Source organism: Hydra viridissima, unplaced genomic scaffold, assembly GCF_058129835.1.
Source record: "Hydra viridissima isolate aposymbiotic clone 2 unplaced genomic scaffold, HvirCarnegie_v1 scaffold_1, whole genome shotgun sequence".
NCBI classification, from domain to species: Eukaryota; Metazoa; Cnidaria; class Hydrozoa; order Anthoathecata; family Hydridae; genus Hydra; species Hydra viridissima.
In genome coordinates, this window is record NW_028324300.1 from 25,455,206 (window position 1) to 25,477,549 (window position 22,344).

The 22,344-nt window shown below is 29.0% G+C and overlaps 2 protein-coding genes across 4 annotated transcripts in view; one reads left to right on the plus strand and one right to left on the minus strand.

The window, feature by feature from the left end:
- The window catches only part of LOC149894093 (uncharacterized), a 43,729-nt gene that overhangs the window by 9,576 nt on the left and 11,809 nt on the right, over positions 1–22,344 (plus strand). Inside the window, exons 6-12 of the mRNA XM_090077078.1 lie at positions 227–236; positions 382–410; positions 6,079–6,228; positions 7,500–7,573; positions 7,721–7,806; positions 17,572–17,863; positions 18,156–18,298. Coding sequence (XP_089933204.1) covers positions 227–236; positions 382–410; positions 6,079–6,228; positions 7,500–7,573; positions 7,721–7,806; positions 17,572–17,863; positions 18,156–18,298 — 784 coding nt within the window. The remainder of the gene's footprint in view (positions 1–226; positions 237–381; positions 411–6,078; positions 6,229–7,499; positions 7,574–7,720; positions 7,807–17,571; positions 17,864–18,155; positions 18,299–22,344) is intronic.
- On the minus strand, positions 8,679–21,819 carry LOC149894094 (zinc finger BED domain-containing protein 4-like). Of its 3 annotated transcripts, XM_090070775.1 has the most exons (6): positions 21,513–21,819; positions 20,059–20,117; positions 14,632–14,674; positions 14,359–14,422; positions 9,251–9,358; positions 8,679–8,786 (listed from the first exon to the last, which is right to left on the minus strand). In XM_090070775.1, exons 1-6 carry the CDS (start codon positions 21,606–21,608, stop codon positions 8,707–8,709), a joined length of 450 nt encoding a protein of 149 aa, XP_089926901.1. In that variant the 5' UTR covers positions 21,609–21,819; the 3' UTR covers positions 8,679–8,706. The 3 variants fall into 3 exon arrangements, with proteins under 3 accessions (XP_089926901.1, XP_089926909.1, XP_089926895.1); XM_090070783.1 differs by lacking the exon at positions 14,632–14,674; XM_090070769.1 differs by lacking the exons at positions 14,359–14,422; positions 14,632–14,674; positions 20,059–20,117; positions 21,513–21,819 and adding an exon at positions 11,460–13,018.

A 22,344-nucleotide genomic window follows, 5' to 3' on the forward strand; every position in this document is an offset into this window, starting at 1 on the left:
AATTTTCTATTTTCTATTTTTGTAACAAGATACCAGACATGTACATGGTACATGAACTATTAGCTGAGTTTTGTGAGCACACACAACTCAGGGGTTCCTTCTAGGATTATTTAATACAGGAATGTAGTTAATGGGTATATTATTTAATAAGAATATTAAATACAAAATATAAATTTTTTTAAATATTATATTATTTTATTTATATTATATTCTTGTAATATTCCAGCTCTCAATAAGTGAGTCGATTATTTTTTTCTTTTTATTCAAAGCGACTTTAAAAATTATTTAGGAAATTTTTCGATAACTTGCAGTGAGTTGCTTATCAAAAAATATATGTAAGTTTATATCTTTAAATATTAATAATTATACCTTAAAGTTTAGGAATAATCACTCCTAGTTTAGATATAAATGTATGTAAAAACACTTTTAAAAAAATATTCTTATGTTGTTTAAAAAAGTTTTGAATATAGAAATATTTTAATCATTTACTATACTTTTTTACCTTCTTTCTTCTTTTCTTTTTTTACCGTTATTATTATATACTAGACTGTTATACTTACTGCTATATATCATGACGACATTTATACAGAAATTAAATAATTTTATCACAATACCAAATTGCCAAAATATACTGTAAAAAGAAACTCAGCTTCCTACCATGCAGTTACGTTATTAACTTTCAACACAGAATTGAAAAGAAACTATCAACAGACATTTATCTGTCTGCTAATTTGATCAGAGATAATTGAAACACTGATATCCGTAACCAAACCATATGTTCATTTCACTCTCATTGGATTTGTATGATGTACTCATTTGCGAAAGAATCCTAAGCATCCTAGGCAATGAAGGTTCATGACCCATTGAAACTAGAGATACCAGTTGGTAAATCAATGTTTTGTGTCACTTCATGAAAATTATCATTAGGGTTCCTTCGGGAATCTGTACATCATGCTGACCATGTGTTGTTTTTTCTAATGGCTTTTTGACATTGCAGTACGCTATGGTAGACCCTCTAATGAGATGGTAGATTCACTAATGAAACATGAATTTATCATAATGCATTTTATGCCTGACTGAAAATTGGTACACTGCTTAATTAGTTGGGGCTGAACTTCATGTTCAAAAAACCCCCCATAATTTGAACTGTAAAACCTGTTTTTAATCTTAAATTTTGTAATTTCCAACTTATCATTGGAATTTTTTAGATTTTTTCTTTAAAGATTATCCCACTTATAATACTTATAAGACTTAAGATACTTTTCTGGCGTTCTTTTCTTTCTTCTAAGTTTTTTAATAAAAACATTTTGTAAAAAAATTAATGCAACTAGGATTATATTAAAAAATAAATAGAACACAATTGCTGTGTTTCCTTTCCGAATCAGTACTTTCTCTTCTTCTTCTTCTTCTTCTTCTTCTTCTTCTTCTTCTTCTTCTTCTTCTTCTTCTTCTTCTTCTTCTTCTTCTTCTTCTTCTTCTTCTTCATCGTTTTCGTATTTACTGTCGTCAGCCTCAGAGTCTGAATCACTAAAACCAGGATAGTAAGATAATGAGTTGGATGACCCATTAGAAAGTTTTTGTCTTTTAGAGGGATGGATTGTTTCTTTACTGGCCGCTTGGCCTGTAGAGTATCTCACAGTTCCTTTGCTTTCCACTTGAAGATGGTACAATCGCTTGTCTTCGGAAGATAATCATGTTCCATCCACTTTAGGAATATCAAAAATTGCATCAAGAGGTTCGTAGCTTCCTCGCTTGACACATTCATCATAACATTTCAGTATTTTTTTTTGCTCGTGTATCTTGATCAGATACATAAGGAAAATTCAGTATATTCTTCCACAATTTGGTGACTTCTTTGGAAATTTCCGCTATTCGCTCCTTTCTTCCATTGATTTTGGTCTAAGGAAATGGTTGCTTCAGACAATTTGCTTTTGGAGAGGCATTCTACACTTTTCTTACAGTGAATATTCTTCCAAAGAGACCATTCTTCTTCTTTTATGAGCCTTCAAACTTTACTAGATTATTGGTCCAGACATCCTTGTTCTTCTTAATACTACTATCCCTAGGCTTGTACGTCGCCATGTGTTGCTTCTGTAATTACTATAAAATTAGATAAGCAGCTATATATACATAGTCTAAATTGTTCTAGAATATTCTAAATTGTTCAAAAATGTTCTAAAGTTTTCTAAAATATTCTAGAATTTTCCAAATTCTTCTAAAGTTTTAAACACTTCTAATCTATACAAGTTTTAAATGATTTGCAGCAAACCCACATGTATTAGTAGTAGCAGTAATAAGCTTAAATAAATGACGAGTCATATTTTTAACTGCGGGGTGACCTTTTTTTACAAACAAGAGGAATCGAACATGTTTTCAATGTTTTCCAACAAAAGTTCATCGATTTATGGCACAGGAAATTAATTTTTTTTTAAAAAAGTCAAAAAGTCATAACCCTAATATATATATATATATATATATATATATATATTAGGGTTATGACTTTATATATATATATATTTATTGAAAATTTATTTTAGTGCAGAAATTAATAAAAACCTTTTTATCTCTGTATATGTATTTTTATTAGTAGTTTTATATTAAACTTGCCTGAAACAAGATTTTCCATTTAATAAGTTTTTTTCAAAAGTACTGAAGAACTTGAACTAAAAAAGAAGAAAATAAGGGATCTGTTTTGAAATTACGATACGTATTTTGCAATACGTATGAGACGATTGAAAAATGTTTATATTGAGGAATATAATTTTTCCTTAGGAACTTAAAACTGTGAACATTAACTGAATTAATCGTCGTGTAGGCTTGACTTGAAAAGAGTTGAGTTTACGATTTCACTTATCCGTTGAATTTCTCTGTCAAAATTATAAATAAAATTATAAAAAAGTTTCAATAGGTGAAAGGAAATAGTGAAGATTTTTATTACACGAGTCTTTTCGGTTTGTTTTACGAAGAAAAAGACTCTCATTACTTTCAGTATATTGTAACGATTCAGTATTTTACTAATTGTAGTGTAAATGATGCTATTATCAGTTTTGTTCATTATCAAGTTAGATAATATACTTTGATTTTAACATAATTTCTATTTTGTGAGTTTTTGCTTTTAGTGTCGCTTTTATCATTTTGTTAAATTGTTAGAAAATAGTTATTAGTTATCAATTTGTAAGGCATCAATAGGTTAGGCAATACGTATGAGACGATTGAAAAATGTTTATATTGAGAAATATAATTTTTCCTTAGGAACTTAAAACTGTGAACATTAACTGAATTAATCGTCGTGTAGGTTTGACTTGAAAAGAGTTGAGTTTACGATTTCACTTATCCGTTGAATTTCTCTGTCAAAATTATTTTTCGATGGGACAAAAGCCCATCAGTAGATATTCAAGAAATAGAATCATTTACTCTAGTGTTTAATTTAACTAGCCTTCAAAAATCGACTTCATTGGGTCTTAAAAATTATAGTTTTCGAACATTACTAACAAAACGATCCTCTTGAGAAAAGGAGAGTGAAACAAGAAACTCGTTTATCGATAAATTCTCATTATCAAGAATCCTGTTACTTATAGATGATGAAAAACCTGTCTTCTTTTAATGCACTCCCAGTAGAGCTAAGAAGGTCAAAAGATACTAAATTGTATATTTTAATCATCTTCTATCCCGATATTGGTTAGTTTTGTGGTCACATATTTCCAATTTTAGCAAAAAAAAAAGGGTAAATTAATCTGTGTTAAGATCATTTTTTATTTTGTGTGAATTTTTGTTTCTTCTCTAACAGTTTTGTTTTGTATTTTTTATCGACTTATTGAACTTTATTGATTCCTTAAAAACCAATGCTTCGAAGCTGAACTTAAATTCAGCTGATTTTTCTCATACTCTTTTCGCCCTTAAAATTTAAGAATTCAAAAATTATGGGATTTTAAAGTTTTTTCAAGAATTACATTTTTATAACGGGTGATGACAAAAAAATGAGACTGCGTTTAAAAGCCCATAACTCCTTTATTTTAAATGATTTTTTTAAAATTAAAAATGCATTAAGTAGAGAATTTTTCGAGCTTTCAAAACATATATTTAATTATCTTCTATTACTCCATTTCTACGAATATTATCGATTCGACCTTTTACCGATCCCATAAGGCGTTGTATGGCAGTAAAGTCAATCTTATTCAAACAATACTTTATTCTATTGCAAAGTTGATCAATAGTTTCTGCTTGCCAGGTGTTCTTGTATACTTCTCCTTTCAATTGAGACCAAAAGTCCTCAATAGGCCTGCATTCAGGGACGTTGGGAGGGTTGTCTTCCTTTTCAACAAAATTGATGTTATTTTGTCTGAAATACTGCACTACAGTTTTTGCGTAATGTGATGTTGCTAGGTCAGGCCAGAATATGTAATTGTTGTCTAGATGATTTGCTTTGATGAAAGGAACAAGTCTTTTTTTGATGCACTCGCTCAGGTATAATTCTTGCTTGATTGATTGCTTAGAAGGTACAAAAAAAGGTATAGAAATACCTTTAGCCGAAACGCAAATCCAGACCAACACTTTTTGCTCATATTTTTTAACTGGATCATATTTTACGCTTGGCGGTGTCAAAGCAGTGTTACTTGAGTAGAAATTTTGGCTTCCGTTAATGGTGCTATGCTTCAAAGTGAAATAAGATTCATCATCAATTATCCAATCGTGATTTTTATATTTTTCGTATAATCGTCTGCATCTGGTTCTTATTTTACGTTTTTGTGACTCTGTTCTTAATGGAATCTTTGTTTTTTTTTTGCATTTAATATCTGTGTGTTTCTTCAATGTTTTGCATATAAAGGACTGATCGCACACAAATTTTCTAGCTGCTTGTCTTTGTGAGACGCCATCCTTGTGGTCAAACATGGTCTTCAGCTTAGTAATGTTCTTTTTCGTCATTTTTTTTGCGACTCGACCACTTCCTTTAACTCTTTGAGTTCCGATTCCATTTTCTGCGCGTTGAATTATACGGTATATGGTTGCTTTTGGTATTTTTTCTGCTTTAAAATGACAATAAGTGTAATATTTACCATTTTGCTTATTGTCCATGTAAAATCCATACACACGTTCACGGAGAAGCTCTTGCTTAGATTTGTTTATTTTCATTTTAAATCGTTAAATTTTAATTACTTTTTTTTTTTATTTAAAACTAGAATAAATTTGCAATAAAATACATGCAAAATATATATACAGCTAATGGTATTAGTACATGCAAATTTAAATTGAACGCAGTCTCATTTTTTTGTCATCACCCGTTATTTAAAATATGAAGAGTGCAAGGGCAAATAGAATATCATTTTTTTTTAGAAATTTCAAAAAGAATATTTGGCAGCTTTTTATATTTGATTTGCTAAGCAGATTGTAGCTCAATGTTAGTTTTTCAGAAAAAATATTTAGGGCGTGGCTGTAAAGAGCTGAAGAGATCTTTTGATATTTCTAGAACTTTTTTTAGCAGCAGCGTGAGAATCTTTATTGTAAAGTAAATTCTTTGAAATTAATATTTTTAATCATTAATTTCAAAGAATTATTTTGGATTTTACACTTCGCAGTTAATACATCAGCTTGCACACAATGTGTTTTATGCACTGATATCTAAAAGTCAAAAAAATTAAAACTTTATGTTAATCTATTGCATCCTTAACATAAAAAGAAAGTCTACATATTTACTGAGATTACACAATATAAAATAATCAGCAGATAAAAAGAATCGAATTACTCTCAAACACGTTTTTTTTTTTTTACAACTTTTTAATTTCTTAATGTTTTAATTTCTTTACGTATTCAACAAATAGTCTTCTTTAATCAAACTGACTACTTTACGTATGATATTGATTTAAATTTGAAAATGAAAAGCCTCACTTTAAAAATTTACTTTTAAATGAAAATTTCCCTGTAGTTTTCGACTTTTTGCTCAACAAAAATGTTTACTTCTGTTGAACAAAAAGATTGATCTAATATCTTTGAGAGATTAGTTTTTATTTTCAATTTTTTTTTTCAAATACAAATGTTTATCGATTTTAAAAATATTGAAAACAAGTATTTTTTTGTTGAAAGGTTTTATCAAACAAAGAACAAAATACATTTACAGATAAATTTATTGGTTTTTTCATTGTGATTTTAGCGCACTGGGCATGTATCGTCCGCACGTCATCTTACGGAGTTCGTACGGACGATGCATACCCACTTGGAGAGAAATTATTGCTGGTATAAGGTTATATAACGGTTCATTCATAAATTTCAAAATGGAACTGAGAAACTTTTACAGGAATATTACAATCGACGGGTTGGTCGGAAGGGAAATGCTATGTTGTCTCCAATGGCTTTCATCAATAAACCAATTTCTAATCAACATATGACACAACAGAGTTATGAAACAACTGAACGCCATAACTTCCTAATTTTTATTTAGTATTTTTGCTGTTTTGTAGTGATCGAACGGAACTGGAGTTTTGCCGGCACCGAATCGAAAATAGATTATTATCATTCCTATCCGAAACCGGAACCGAAACTAAACCCAAACCGGGATAGGAACCGAATCCGGAATTTTTTTAAAAGAAAGTTAGTTCTAATTTAAATAAAACATTAAAATAATAAAAATAATTAATAACGGAATCCAAGAACTGGAAGATTTACTCAACAAAAAAAGAGAAGCATTTCCAAAATTTCTGTAAGGAGTCTGTTTCTTTCATTTGAGAGGATATCTCCAGCAGCTCAATCTCAAACTCAAACAAGACCAAGTGAAAATTTATCATCTTGGAAGATGAATTTGCACTTAGTCTTGCTAGATTTTGAGATACTGTGCAATAATTTTTTAACATAATGTGCGAAAAAGACCATTTGTATCTTGGATCTAGTAGAGTGATAACTGAATAATGTTCTGTTTCTTCAGTTGCTGAAAAAGGTTTCTCCATTACATATTTCAAAGCAGTTCTAAACTCCTGAACACTGACGTCGCTGGAGGATGTTTCCAATGCTTTAATTATTGTTATGACAATTTCAAGAACTAATGCAAGGATCACTCATAGATAACATTTTTATTGCCTCCTAAAAAAACAAACACTTAAAATGTTCACCACTTTTTCAAAGAGGCCCCAATCTTGGACAGAAAATTCAATTCCCACTGATGGAAATTTGATTAACGTGGCAGCAATGGCTGGCTTCAGGTCTAAAGTTTGCTCAACCATGGAATAGGTAGAGTTCCAACATGTGATATGCCCAAGCATGAAACAGATAGACTTCCTTTTTTGCGGTATGCCTTTCATCAAATTGAGAACAAGAGATGCAGAATTTGACACGGTTCCAGTCTTAGAAAATAAAGTGAACAGTCATTCCCAGATACCTATGATGAAATGATGACCATGCATCAAAACACATTAACACATTTTCAGCTTCTGATTGTACCAAGTTTTCCTTGAGAACAATTTTTAACTTTTCATATGTTGGATTTAGTAAGCTTCTGAAGTATTTTTCGCTAGCAATTTCGTAATTTGGAGCAACAAAAGCTTGCTGCTTTAAAAGCAGCATTATTGACAACAGACCACGGTCAGAGGTAAAAAACTATCACTTTAAATACTGACTTGTGAAATTTTTGGCCTTTTTTAGAATTGAAGTCAATTTTCGAAGAAACTTGAACCCAGTTTGGAATTGTAGGTTTTAACATGTCAGTTCTTTGTTTGTTTGTTTTTTTTTATCCTAGGTTGAAGATTGGAACTGTCTTTCTCTTGTTAGAATTCAGTTCAGGTACTTCATTTGCTTTTGGATTTCCTGAACTTTCTGTCATAAGTTTGATGTCAGAATAGTGATTCTTCAGGCATGACGTGGTCCATATAATCCTTGTTTTTTTGCCGTTGCAAATTTGAAATGAACCATTCTTGGATTATTTTCATCAGTTATGAAGTATTTCCAACCTGTTTTTTTCTTCTTGAACTCATTTTATTAGAATGAAGTATCAGACAGGTTTTTAATGTTGCTGGTTTGAGTCAAGAACAAATATTAAAAGTATAGCTGAGAAGTATATTTATTGTTAAGATATATAAGGATTGCTGTACAAAAAATTCCCTTTGGATAATAATTCCCAGCAAACAAAAAGATATCTAAAATGCATCTAATATGCATCTAAAAACTGGTCTAAAAGACGTCTAAATTCACGTCGTGAACGGGACAAAATAGACGTCTATCTTATAGACGTCTTTTAGATGCATTTTATTCGACACAAATAATTGCCTTAGATGCATAAAAGATGTAAAATATACATCTTAAAGATGTATATTAGATGTATAAAATATGTCTCTTAAATAGATGTCTGAGGCGCGTTTAAAAAAGATGGATAATAGATTATTTTTTTTAGCTAATAATAGCCCTTTTATACATCTAATATACATCTTTAAGATGTATATTTCACATCTTTTATGCATCTTAGGCATTTATTTGTGTCGAATAAAATGCATCTAAAAGACGTCTATAAGATAGACGTCTATTTATGTCCCGTTCACGACGTGAATTCAGACGTCTTTTAGACCAGATCTTTTAGATCTTTTTAGATGCATATTAGATGCATTTTAGATCTTTTTGCTAGCTGGGACTTGTTTGATACAAAGTTATTTAGCTGTTAAATTAGTCATAAAAAAATGATTAAATTACACAAGTAAAGAAACTTTTTAACTGAAATTACTTAAATTTATTTCACAAAAATATACATAAGAAACTATATTTCTGAATTGATGCAATTGCTGTCAACATCTTCTTCCACGTCGCGTCGATATCTAAAATATATAATTTAATGTCATTTAAATGACTTTGAAAGACATGTTGAATTCTGAACAATCTATTTTTATGAAATTATATATATATATATATATATATATATATATATATATATATATATATATATATATATATATATATATATATATATATATATATATATATATATATATAGACACACACACACACACACACACACACACACACACACACACACACATATATACATATTGCTGCACAGTAACCTGATTAGTATTATTTTTCATATTTTTTTATGCGACAACATTTCTTATTTACAAGCAAAAAATCTAATTTATTATAACTTACAATAACTTTATTAACTAATGTGATTTAATGACAACACATTGTCAAAATTTGTGTTTTATATTACATATCAGTTTAAAACGGAAACATATGTTTTACATATAATAAGTCTAAATAAGTCACATATTGCATTGCTTACCTGTATTACAAGCTTTTCTTTTACGAGCACGAGCAGGAGCATTTCGCAGAACATCTGTAACAGATTTCTCAAGGTCTTTTACTGATCCACCATTATATTCACAGGAATCTTTCAAAATTAAAATTATTCAAAATACCAAACATTTACTAATTTATAGTAATGTATAAAATAAGTATAAATAATGATGTAACGAGAGATAACAATGATGTAATGAGTAGGGATGCGCCGAACGTTCGGCAAAACCGAACGTTCGGCTGTTTTGCCGAACGTTCGGTTCGGCCGAACCTAAGCAAATGTTCGGCCAATAATGCAAATTTGGAAATCATCATACAATTACCTAAATATAAATAAAATTTAACTCATTTTTACCATAGCTACAGTTTAAATGGATAAAGTTTTTATTAAAAAAAGCGTACCAATTGAACATAGAAAGACATAAGATTTTATAAATGTATTTCAATACAGTTTTAGTTTAAATTTTATTATGTATTTTCAATACAGAATAAATTTAATCGGACCAAACGGAATGACAGATTTACCAAAACTATTACTTGACTAAAATAATTGTTAAATAAATACCCCTGCATTAATTGAGTATTATTTTAGTTCATCACAATAATCTAATATTATAAAATCACCATTTGTTAATCTTAAAATAACAAATAGGAATTTAAACGAAAAAAATATTTTATTGAGCTTAAGTTTGTTAAACATGATGCCTATTGATGCTGTGGTTAAATAAACTTCTCTACAGAGAAAGTTTCTTACAAGCTTGCTACTCAACTGGTTTAACTGATGAAAAATATTTGAAAGAAACAAACTTAGGGAAAAACATTATTATGGAGTTCCATAATAACGCTCCAATTAAGTATTTTGTTATTATTGTATAATTGTATTATGTAATAGTAATAACAATCACAAATCAATAATTTTTGAAAAACAAAATGTCAAAAACATGAAAATTAATTATCACTTGTTGCCCTTAAGTTATAATGTATAAACATTAATTTTTCACCACTCTCTGGTGATAGTCTGTTTCTACTTGGTTCATAAATGTTGCCACCTGTACTAAAAAGTCTTTCACTTTCAACAGAAGAAGGTGGTGCTGAAAGAAACCTTTGGGCTACTTTCTTTAAATTTTTTAAAGAGTTTCCACAATTTTTCCACCATAAAAGAGGACTTTCTTTTTCCATAACAAGAGGGAGTTTTAAATACTCTTCAATCTCCATGTTGATCATTTCCACATTAGAGTGTGATCTTTTAAATCTTTCGCTTTCTTTAGTAATTGAAAAACTGGAATCACATTCATTTATAGTTGTCAATTTGGAAACCAGCCGAAAACATTCATTAAATTTTGGATACGTTGGTTTCACAAACACTTCATTTGTGTCACTTACTGCGGGTTCTTCGCAATCAGAATCAGAGGATTCAAGTTCTAAATTATGTTGCTGCATTTCTTGCATCTGCTCTTTAAGCCAAATTTTTATTACATTCTCATCTTCCTTTTGATACATTAATTTATATCTAGGGTCACAAAAAGTGGAAAGACATAAATACTTATCATGTAAAAATGTACTCAGTCTTTTGTCTACTGACTCTTTCAATTGTTCAACTAAAGTATATATACTTAAAAAAGCCTCACAAACTAATGCTTGATTAAAAAATACTTTAAGAGCCATAATCGAAGGAATAACATCTCATAAAAATGCTTCACGTTTGCTGAGATTAACGGTTAAAGTTTTAAATGGTTCTAAAATATGAAAAACTTTATCTAATAAGCCCCATTGGTATGAATTTAATGTTGATTGGGTAGCATGATCAGCTGTATAAGTTGCCAAAGGAACTCTTTGATCAAGCATCCTTTCAATCATATTGTAGGAACTATTCCATCTTGTAGCAACATCTTGTATTAACCTATGCTTATTTGTACCAAGTTGTTCCTGAATTGCTTCTAATTTTGCTGCTGCTGTTGGTGAATGGTGAAAATGTGTTGCCAGACGTCTGCAACAAACTAAAATTTCTTTCACAGATTGTTGTGACAAAATTGAGTCATGTATACATAACTGTATTGTATGTATAAAACATGGAATTGACTTAAAATCACTGTCTCTAACACCAGCTACCATATTGGCAGCATTATCTCGTAAAACAATGTGAATTTTTTTGTGTGGAATTTCAAAACTTAGCAAACCTTTATGTAAATACTCACTTATATTTTTTCCTGTGTGACTTTCTGGAAAATTCATAACTCTGAGTACTGCTCTCTGTTGGGAAAATTCATTATTGAGCCAGTGTGCTGTCATGCTTATGAACGCAACATTTGAAGTATTTGCTGTCCAAATATCAGTTGTAAGGGAGATATAACTGGCAGCAGATATATTACTCTTGATTGAATTAAACAGATTACCATATATTTGTGGAACAATATTTTCACTAAAGTAACTCCTACTGGGTATTTGGTAATTAGGGCATATCTCTTCAATTAGTTTTCTAAAACCAAGATCTTCTACTATTGTGTATGGTTGAATATCCAACGCCATCATTTCTCCAATGCGATTGTGAATCTTGATTGCTCTATGGTCATTAATATCCCACAACCTTTTTTTATTAATACTCTCTACTAATGTTAATTGTTTTTTTATTTCTGGATCACTTGATGTAGAAACGGTTGATGTTTCAATAAATTTTTTTTTATCAGACTCTTTTTCAGCCAATAAATACTCTACAAGGTGCTTTTTTTTTAAATGGCGCCTAATTGCACTAGTGGTAAATGTTTTTGGACAATTCCCACCTCTGGAGATTATTGCTTTGCATAGTAGGCAGATACAAAAACGAATGTCTTTCTTAGAAACTTCAAAATATTTCCACACAGTACTTTTAAAAGACATTTTTTCAGAAGACATTGTTTTATACTTTTACAAGATTAAGATGTTATTACTAAATTATAAAAAAGAGGTTTAACCAAAAATAAAGCATTTTAAATTTAAACTGTGTAAAAATATCTTAAAATATAACCAACATGTTACATATTATGTTATTTTATCCTTTACGTTATATGTTATACATTTATTTATATTACCTAACTTTAATAATTGTATTAATTATTTTTTTCAAAAAAAATCGTTAACATTTTTGTTTACACTACAATGTTAACATTTCTTTTCTTTACACCACAAACAATCATCCAATAATAAATTAACTTTTCAAAGTTACTTTATAATTTTTCAAACAAATTTTATAAACCCTTACTAATGTTTTAACAAACACGTTAAATGTTTAATAACAAAATTTTTCAAAACTAATGTTTTGATTCAAAAATAGCAAGAGTTCGGTTGCCGAACCGTTCGGTGTTCGGTAAAATTTCATGGCCGAACGTTCGGATTCGGTGTTCGGCGAAAAATTGAGTTCGGCGCATCCCTAACAAATATTAACGGTTTCAACACTACAATACCTTTAGAACATTGGTTTTGCACGGAGATATTCTCGTGTGAATGAAATTCTAAGCCGTAGCATTAAACTTAAAAAGAGTTGAATCAAGAGAAACAACGAATATTTTAACACTTTATAAATTATATAATTAATTGTAATGTTAAATATATATATATATATATATATATTTATATAAAAGTTATACACTTAAAAAAAATTATTAGAATTATTTTTATCAAAATGATTATAACGTTATAATGCTAAATAAAGCTTTATGATATCTGTTACCGGTAGCATTTTAAACCAAAAATCTGGTCGGAACCTAAATCTTACATATATCCACAACTGCAACCGAAACGAATTTCGGTTTATCACTACTGCTGTGGTTTTTAGAACGCATTAAACTAAAGAAATTGCCTCGTTTTTTTCACAATTTAAATACTGAATAAATAAGCTTAAAATCATCAAAAAAAGTATTTAATGAGAATATTTTTCTAAATTTAAATAGTAAAAATAACACAAAATTTTATTTTTTAATGATGTTTTGTTAACAAATGCAGCACGTTTTTAAAAGGACTGTAATTGTCCTCTCTATCTTGAGAGTCATTTCGAGAGAAATGCATTATCTACTATAATAACAGGCAACATCATGATTCTTCTCTTTAGTATCTAGTCGTTAATTGTCATGAAATTCTCTATATATTCTCAGACAATTTCAAGACAATTAGAACGAAGAGAACAATTAAAAACTACAATTCCACATTCCACGCTCGAGTTTTCAGTTACAACTAAACACTCACTCAGGTTGACCTTTCTAAAAACTCTGTTTTTAGAAAAAGTTCTTCTCGTCCAAAATGCGTCACACGGACGTATTTTGAACGAGAGCATTTTTGCAGGAGCTGAGTTGTTTCATTGATGAAAATGGTCAACGTCAGTTCCTTTTCTTGTTTATAATATTTTCTGCACGAACGGTGTGAAAGAAAAAAGTTCTGAAGGTTTTGTTGAGTGTTTTCTCGTTGTTAGAATGAGTTTTGAGCAGAGTTTCCATGAGTTTGAATTTTTGGAAGAAAGCAATTAAAAGTTCAACTGATGCAATGACTTAATGTTTATTTGCCTAAAGTTATAAATTTGAAATGTTTTGATTTTGTTTAGTGACAGAAATGATTTTTTGATGTTTTTTCTTCTCAAAACTAAATTAAATGCTTAAAAAGCAAGATGACCATAAAAGAAATAGTTCGATGGTGCTTTTATCCCAGCAGGCAAAAAGATGTCTAAAATGCATCTAATATGCATCTGAGAACTGGTCTAAAAGATGTCTAAAATCACGTCGTGAATGAACGCTAAATAGACGTCTATCTTATAGACGTCTTTTAGATGCATTTTATTCGATAAAAAAATAAATCAACTAGACGTATATTGCACATCTTTTATGCATCTAAAATGATGCAGCTATATCAAATTTTTCGAGACTTATTTTTTCCCCATTACATTTTCGATTTACTTTAGATTGTAGCTGATTGGAAAATAACATGACAGATATTTTTACAATAAACTGACATATATATTTGAATATGTAAATGAAATGAGATATTTGAATACATGAAATAAACTATTTGAATGAACTATAACTTATAAAGTGTTATAATCATTAAATTTAAACCCCGAACAAAATTACTTACTTTTTATATCAGTGTTAACTTCTTGCATAGAATCAGACAGCAGCAAAAGATGCAGACTGTAATCCTGATAAAAAAACAGTCTGGACTGTAAATAAACTACTTTGCAATATTGTATCTACAAAATAACTTAATACATGCAAATTATCAGTTAAAAAGGCTAAAATGAAAATAAAAATTCAGGTTCTAAAGAGAACCTTACTTTGACAGATAAACAACTAAAAAGTCACATACTACTCTGCTTTATTATATACAATTATTGATACTTCCTCTTACTTTTCTTAGGGCTTGGCTTAAGAGCAATTCTTGATCTTTCCTCCTGTAAAAAGTTTGGCTATCAAATAGATTTGTTTAACTATTTATACTATACTTAAACCTGGTCAAATGCTAAAACATCCAGACAAACTTTTCTTCAAAGTTGAGCTATGTTTGTACTCATTAAACTCATGGTTATCTGAGTATTCACTGTCAGAAAACAAATACTCAATATGGTCAGAATATTCCTCAAATGTCTTTTCATTCTCATAAGATGAACTACTATCTCCTCCTAAGATTCCAACATTAAGTATACTGTCTAAAGATACAAATGAGGATTCCAGTAACTTCTTGTATTCCTTTTAAATATATCTACAACGTCGTTGTTGGTATGAACTTTTTGTAAAGGGCATAATTGTATCTTGATAAAAATGTTTTTATTTCAAGACAAAAAAAAGGCAAATAAAACACACCAGTCAAACTTCTAAAAACTCCTTCCTCTCACTGTTGTTTTTAACTACTTTTCTCAATGGAAACGTTATGTGCACAGCCAACCACTAAAGCAGTTTTTGGCATTATTAGAAACACCATATATTTTTATAAAAATACACATTTATATTAAAATTACATTTTAATCTACAAATAAAAATATCAACTTTAGAATAACGTTCTTATCTTTCAGATCATGAAGTGATTTTAGTAAAAATGTTATGAAACCATGAAAATATTTCGTCGTTATATAAGCAAGTAATTTGTAATAGCATGTAATTTTATTATTTAAAACTCATTCAAAATTATTATCATTATGATTTATGTCGTTCATAGGTTAGTATAAACTTAGCTACGTATAAATTTTAATTTCCTTTCTAGAAACAAATTTCTGCCATGCATGTTTCTTTAATGGCGGTCATTTATAATAATCGTTCTGTAAAATCGATTGTCTTTAGTTAAAATTTCTTCTTTATGTTTAACTGATCTAAAGAAGACATTTTAAATGCATCTATATTTAACCGAAAAGAGATATCTGTTTTAATCTTGTTTATACATCTAATATGCGTCTACAATTGGAAAAAAAATAGAATCACTGAAATTAGACCTTTTTTCGATTAATATACGTCTAAAATATACGCATCTACGAAAGATGCAAATTAGAGTAGTTTTAGATGATCTATAGACGTCTTTTGCCTGCTGGGATGGAACTTTTCGGGTAAAAATTTTAAAATACAATTTCCTATCGTTGTGACAATTTTAATCGACCATCACCGCTTTAGATTGAATAAATAAGCAGCGCACTGTATTGATATTTTTGACTAAGCTTTCTGATTCGCTGCTTTGTGATTTGCATTTCTATTGGTTAAAGCGCAACCGAAGTTTTAAAACAGCGTACGACAAGTTCCAAATAATATTTTCATTCTGTTTTCCGTAAAATATTTGTTTAATAAATATTTAAAAAGTAAAAAATTATTTTTGAATTAATTTGTGATCTTTTCGATTGATTTAATCTCTTTGATATACAAAATAATCCATTTTTTATTTATCAAATACGATATTGTGTTTTAAAAGTTTTGAAAGTAAATAGGGGAAAGGTGCCTATGATGGCATACTTAACTTTAACGTTGCTCTGAGTCATTGCCTGAAAACTTAAAAAAAAAAATTTTGACATGGGTGTATTCCTTCTAGCATGCAGAATAATAATGAACCTCAGAATTTTTACTATTTGGCTTTTTTATAAGTTTATACCGTTAAAAAAAAAAATACAAGTATGCCATCATAGGCAACTAACTGCTCCTATGATGGCACACTTTAAAGAAATTAGACAAACAAGAATTTTTTTTGTTTTTCATTAATGGAAACACAACTTATCAAAAAAAAAAAAAATTAAAAATAAATATTTGTTCAATAAGCACAGTTCACATATAAATTTTTTTCTACTTCTCTTTATGCCTGCACATAAACAATGAAACCAAGATCTGCATTTTTGACAACAAATCCATGGTTCTTTAGAGCAAGACAGCGAATAAAGTTCATAACAATACAAAAACGCTGTATCAGATTCGAAATTAATTTTATTATTACTTCCTTTTATCTCCTCACTGCAGTATTTTTCTTCAACAGTCGTCTTTCTTTTTGTTTTTCTAACAAATTTTTCCTTTTCTTTGTTATCTTTTTCTTTTGTCTTTATCTTTTAATTCTTGGATATCCGGTGTGGTATTCAGAGGTCCAGTTTTCCAACGTTTTTGTGCCCTTTTCAATTCAATTTTAGGGGTTGCTAAAGGCATTGGACATAACTTTTGTATACTAGATCTTATCTTTTCGTTGAAATAGAAGATCCTATGCATATGGAAGCTTCTGATGGGGGAGATCTCATTTGTAAATGTGTTGGTTTCTCAAACTCTTGTATTTCATCTTTGTTCTTAACCTGATCACCTTTTTATGCGCATTAAAATTTATTTCAGGCATTTTTTTTCAATTCATTTTGCAGACTTTCCTATGATGGCAACTCCTCGGTATGCCATCATAGGAAAGAGTCACCATATTTATTAAAACAAACTGTGTCTACCTTATTCTACACATAGCATTAAAATAAGTATTCTAATAAATGTACAAAGCCTGCAGATGAAATGCATGAAAATTTCACTTCTGTATGATGTATAATAAAATCGTAATCCTAAATATATGAAAGTATTAAAACTACAACACCACATGCGAAAATTTATGTTTGTTGATTACAAAAGCATTATTATGTCTGAGGGAAGAATTGTTACCAGAAGTAATGAATGACTAATATACACATGTTGGTCGAATCACTTATGCACCAAAACTAATATTTTTGGAAATATGACAGTATGCCATCATAGGCGCTATGCCATCATAGGCACCTTTCCCCTACTCAAGTTATTGTTTTTAAAAATAAATAAGTAATAATAATATTATTAATACGTTCGTATTCTTTTTCCTCAGATGAAAAGCCTAGAAAAGTTATGGAGATGTTTGCGAAAAGAAAGATGTTCATGGAATGCTTCTTTGAGGCGCAGGCGTCGTTAACCGAGGATTTAAAAAGATCAATCAATAAACGTAAATGGGAGATTGAGATACGCGATGGAAAAACTGCTCATGAAGTTTCACACGAGAAGTATTTCATGGAGAAATTTATTGAGGCAGGATGCAAGTTGGATAGATTATCTGTTGAGAAGATTTTTTTATCTGAGGATGAGAAAAAACTTCACATCTTATGTTCAAATAACGTTCGTTGGTATAACAAAAAGTATTTAAGCGCATGGGTAATTTTTGGGTTATTTCTAGCGCTAGTGAGTGTAATTTCTTCTTCCGCTTGGGCAATTTTGATTATGTTTTTATTTTTTTTTTTCATTTTTTTACTTATCATTTTTTATTATGCATACGCTTTACTTACATCGTCACTGGTATATGTTAAAATGTATTCTAGCTTCATTTCTTTTCTTGTCTTTTCTGTATGTTATTTATTATATTTTTATGAATATTAACTTATATGAAATTTATATTAGCTTATATGAATTTTATATTAGCTTATATGAATTTTATATTAACTTAGATGTAATTGCTAAATCACTTTGGGCAATGTTTGAATTAGCAGTACTTTTTATTTGTATGGAATTTGATGACTTTAGTTTTAATGAACTTAATGAATTTAATGAAACTCTTTCTAAAAGTTAATATTTGTAAGATTTATCTTACTAAAAAAATGTAAAGTATAAAAACTGGAAACGTTTTTTTTTTAGTACTCGTGATATCTTGTTTAAAATAAAGATATTGCAAAGATATTGCATAAATATATTATAAACCTATTGCACATATATTGATAAAGATATTGCACAAATATTGATAAAGATATTGCACAGATATTGCACACTATTTAAGGGTTTTAAAAGTTACATCTATTAACTTAGATGTAATTGCTAAACCACTTTTAGCAATATTTAAATTATCAGCATACTTTCTTTGTAACGAATTTAATGATTTAAGTTTTAATGAACTTAATGAATTTAATGAAAACTCTTTCTAAAAGTTAAAATTTGTATGTTTTTTTGTTTACCTCACAAAAAAAAGTACCCATGATATCTTGTTTAAAAAAAGATTTAAACTTCTTATTATAAAGATATTGCAAAGATATTGCATAAATGAAATATATTATAAAGCTATTGCACATATATTGATAAAGATATTGCACAAATATTGCATACTATATAAGGGTTTCAAAAAAACATTTCCGTTTCAACTGATTATACAAATAAAGAAAAGTCCATCTGTCTAAAAAGTAATTTTATAATGGAATAGTTGCATTATTTCATAACTTTTTCGTAATTTTTTAATGGACTAGTTATATTATTTCTCAAAAAAACAAGATTTAGCTAAAACACACTAGTCTAATAGTAATTATTAGTTATTAGGAAGATGAAGAATGGAATGCAAAAGCGAATGAAATCAAGTTCTACTTGAATTTTCAAGTCAGACTTTATCAAGTCAGACTTCAAAAATAAGGTTGAGCGAAATTTTAGACCAAAGAAACTTATTTATTAGGTCTAAAATGATAATTGTTAACCAACTTGTAACTGTCAGCAGCTGCCAACACATAAATTTGTAAATTATTTGTGCAGAAATCTCAAATTTCAAATAATTTGCATTTGTTATATAATTTATTTATCTTTTAGTTCTTAATTACTCAATTCTGTGTTGAAAGTTAATAACATAACTGCATGGTAGGAAGCTGAGTTTCTTTTTTAAATCTCAGTGAATTTATCACTTTAAATTTTTTAAAAAAGTTGTTAAAAAGTTGTCATTTAACTTGCAAAATTAGTATTATTGTTTATCAGATAATGTTTTTTTTTTTCACTATTTGATAAACAATAACACAAGCAATATGCAAGTTAAACAGCTGAATATTCAAGTTAAACAGCTGTTAGAGAAAAACGTACCTTTAACTCTTGCAATGATGATAGCTTGAGTTAAAACTAGCAACAAATTCATCTAAAATTGATTGATCTATCAGATAAAGACTTTTAAGAATTGGTTCATAATGACTTTTCCCTTATGAAAACTTTCTCACCAGTTCAAACAGTGCATCAAAGTATAACACTATTGTAACAGATAAATGAAAAATTTAATTTATGCAAATATCTAAAATATTTTGAATATTAAAACTAATAATTTTGTAAAAAAAAACAAACATTAAAAAAAATTATTATCAACTCAGAAAACACTCATTGGTTAACAGTTTATATTCTGTCAACCCATAAAAAAAACAACTAAACTAACTTTATGTATATTATATTTGAATATACTGTTCTAATTTTTGATCTGCTAGGTAGCATCTTAAACTTTGTTACATGACAAAAGTATATAGAAAAAACAATATGTAAAAAAAAAATTTCCGAAGATATGTAAGAATTTGAATAATAATTTTAAACTAACCATCTCCTTTTGATTTTGTAAACAATGCTTTGCAGATCACTTAACAGCAACATTCGAATCTAAATATTATACATTACAAACAGAAATATTCTAAAAACAATGCTTCGATTAAATCCACACTTTATAGCTGAATGCTGCAGTTGGATGGACAAGAGAACATGGTCAGAGATTATTTTCCAGCAAAAAATTTACGGCACTTGGAGAGCACAAACATTCCCCTACATATGACTCGTGTTGTCTACATAAGTGGTAACAAGTACAAACAAATAAAAAGGAAGGGTCACCATTTCTATTTGTTTCAAAAGCGAAATTATGATAGCTTAAAATAATAAACACCATGTTTTAAGTTATAACCATATTTTTGAAACCTATCATAATTTTGGATTCTATCATAAATTAGTAATAATTAATATTAAGACCCGAAGCATCAAAAACTACCAGTTCTTTACTCAAGGTAATAACACATAGAAAAACTAGATGATTTGAAGGTTTGTTCATCATCTTTATAAGTCTTTTTATTTTAATTTGCATATTGTTTCAAAACATGAAAAATATAGATGATTACATTTAAGAATCACAAGAAAAATTTAAAAAAAAAATAAAAAGAACGGAGTATTACAGTGTAAGTAAGACTGTTTTAAAATTTTTACTATTATTTTGAAAAAGAATCAATATGCATAAAAATTATTCGAACATTTGAACTCCAATGTAAAAATCTATCCGATACAGCAAGATCAGCACTAGAATGTTGCTTCAAAGCCAACATTTTGGTAATCTCATACTGGATTCTCCGACGCTATTGAACTTTCGTAATCACCCACCCACCCCCACTCTTTTTTATTGCAGATTATAAAAGGTCGTTGTGTAAAATGGCATCAATCCTAATTTTTGACCAACGCAATATCCTCAAATTCTATATTGAAAGTTGAAAAACACAAATATTCGCCATTTTTTTAAACATATTTTATTTAACTTAAAACAATTACACATGGTTTCATGGTTTACACATAAATGTTATTGGTCCCAAGTTACACATAAATGTTATTGGTCCCAAATTCACACGGTTTACACATAAATAACAAAAAAAAGAAAATCTGCAGGTAAAATGCATGGAATTTCTTAAAAAAAAAAAAAAAAAAAAATGCACTTATCCTCCTGAAAAGATATTTTAAATAAACTTGGCGAAAAACTTGGAATCAATAACATTCGGAGGGTATGAGCCAGAGATAAAGAAAGGAATTTTAGTTCCTGTTTCAAAAACGCATATCCTCTGATTCAAATCTAGAAACGTGGCTCAAAGTAAATCTCGAACCACATTTTTTATTTGACACTATTAGAACAACTAGGCTTCGCATAGGCCTACTTTGTATTAACATACTTTCTGACATAATTCATTAATGATCGATTAAAGTTTTTTATTGTTAAAGTGCGTCTCGTAAATATACTGGTCTTACCTCCACAATGCTACTAAGAAAAGTTTCGCCTGTTATCTCCATACTACTACCAATAAAACTTTGTACAATGATTTGATAAAAAGAATAATATCGCATTTAAGCAATATATATCAAATAATATCGCTTCTTTTACACGTGAATAAAGAGTTTCGGAGCCAAAAAAGTGTTCGTAATATGAAAAAGGAAATGTGAGGTAGTGCTGAAGCGCTTCTTTATTTGTTTGAATGAAATCTTGATCAGGTATTTCACTAACGATGTATTTCCAATCATTTGTTTTAGCTTTTTGTTTTTTTTAGTTTGAACATCTGCTTCTACAAAGATAACAAATATAACAAATTAGACGGCTCACAGTGACATCATTCTCCGATTGCTGAGCGAGATGTCATATTTTAAAATGCGCGCTTTTTAATTTAAATCTAAACTTTGCTTCAATTTTAATGAGTAGAGTGCGCAGGCTAGCTCTATGTTCTGAGCAAAAAAAATATTTCCACAGCCAATAACCAAAAAAATGTAAAACTTTTCTCACTTTCGATTATCTCTTACGTTCTTGAAAAAATTTAAAAGAGAAATAACAAGCATATTGATCAAAAATAATTTGCAGTTAGTTCTTGAAAAAAAAACATTACGGTTCGAGGAGATATGTGCTGACTACATTAGAGCCGCATCTAAGGGTAACGTTTTCCGTGTAGGCCTTCAAGCATAACATTTTGAGTTTGTTTTTTTGGGGTATTGTTTATTCCACAACTCATCTTTGTATATCTTTTTTTTAATGTTGTTATTTTTTTGAGTGTGACGCTTGGTATTCTAAATTTGCATTTTTTGATCCTCGCCC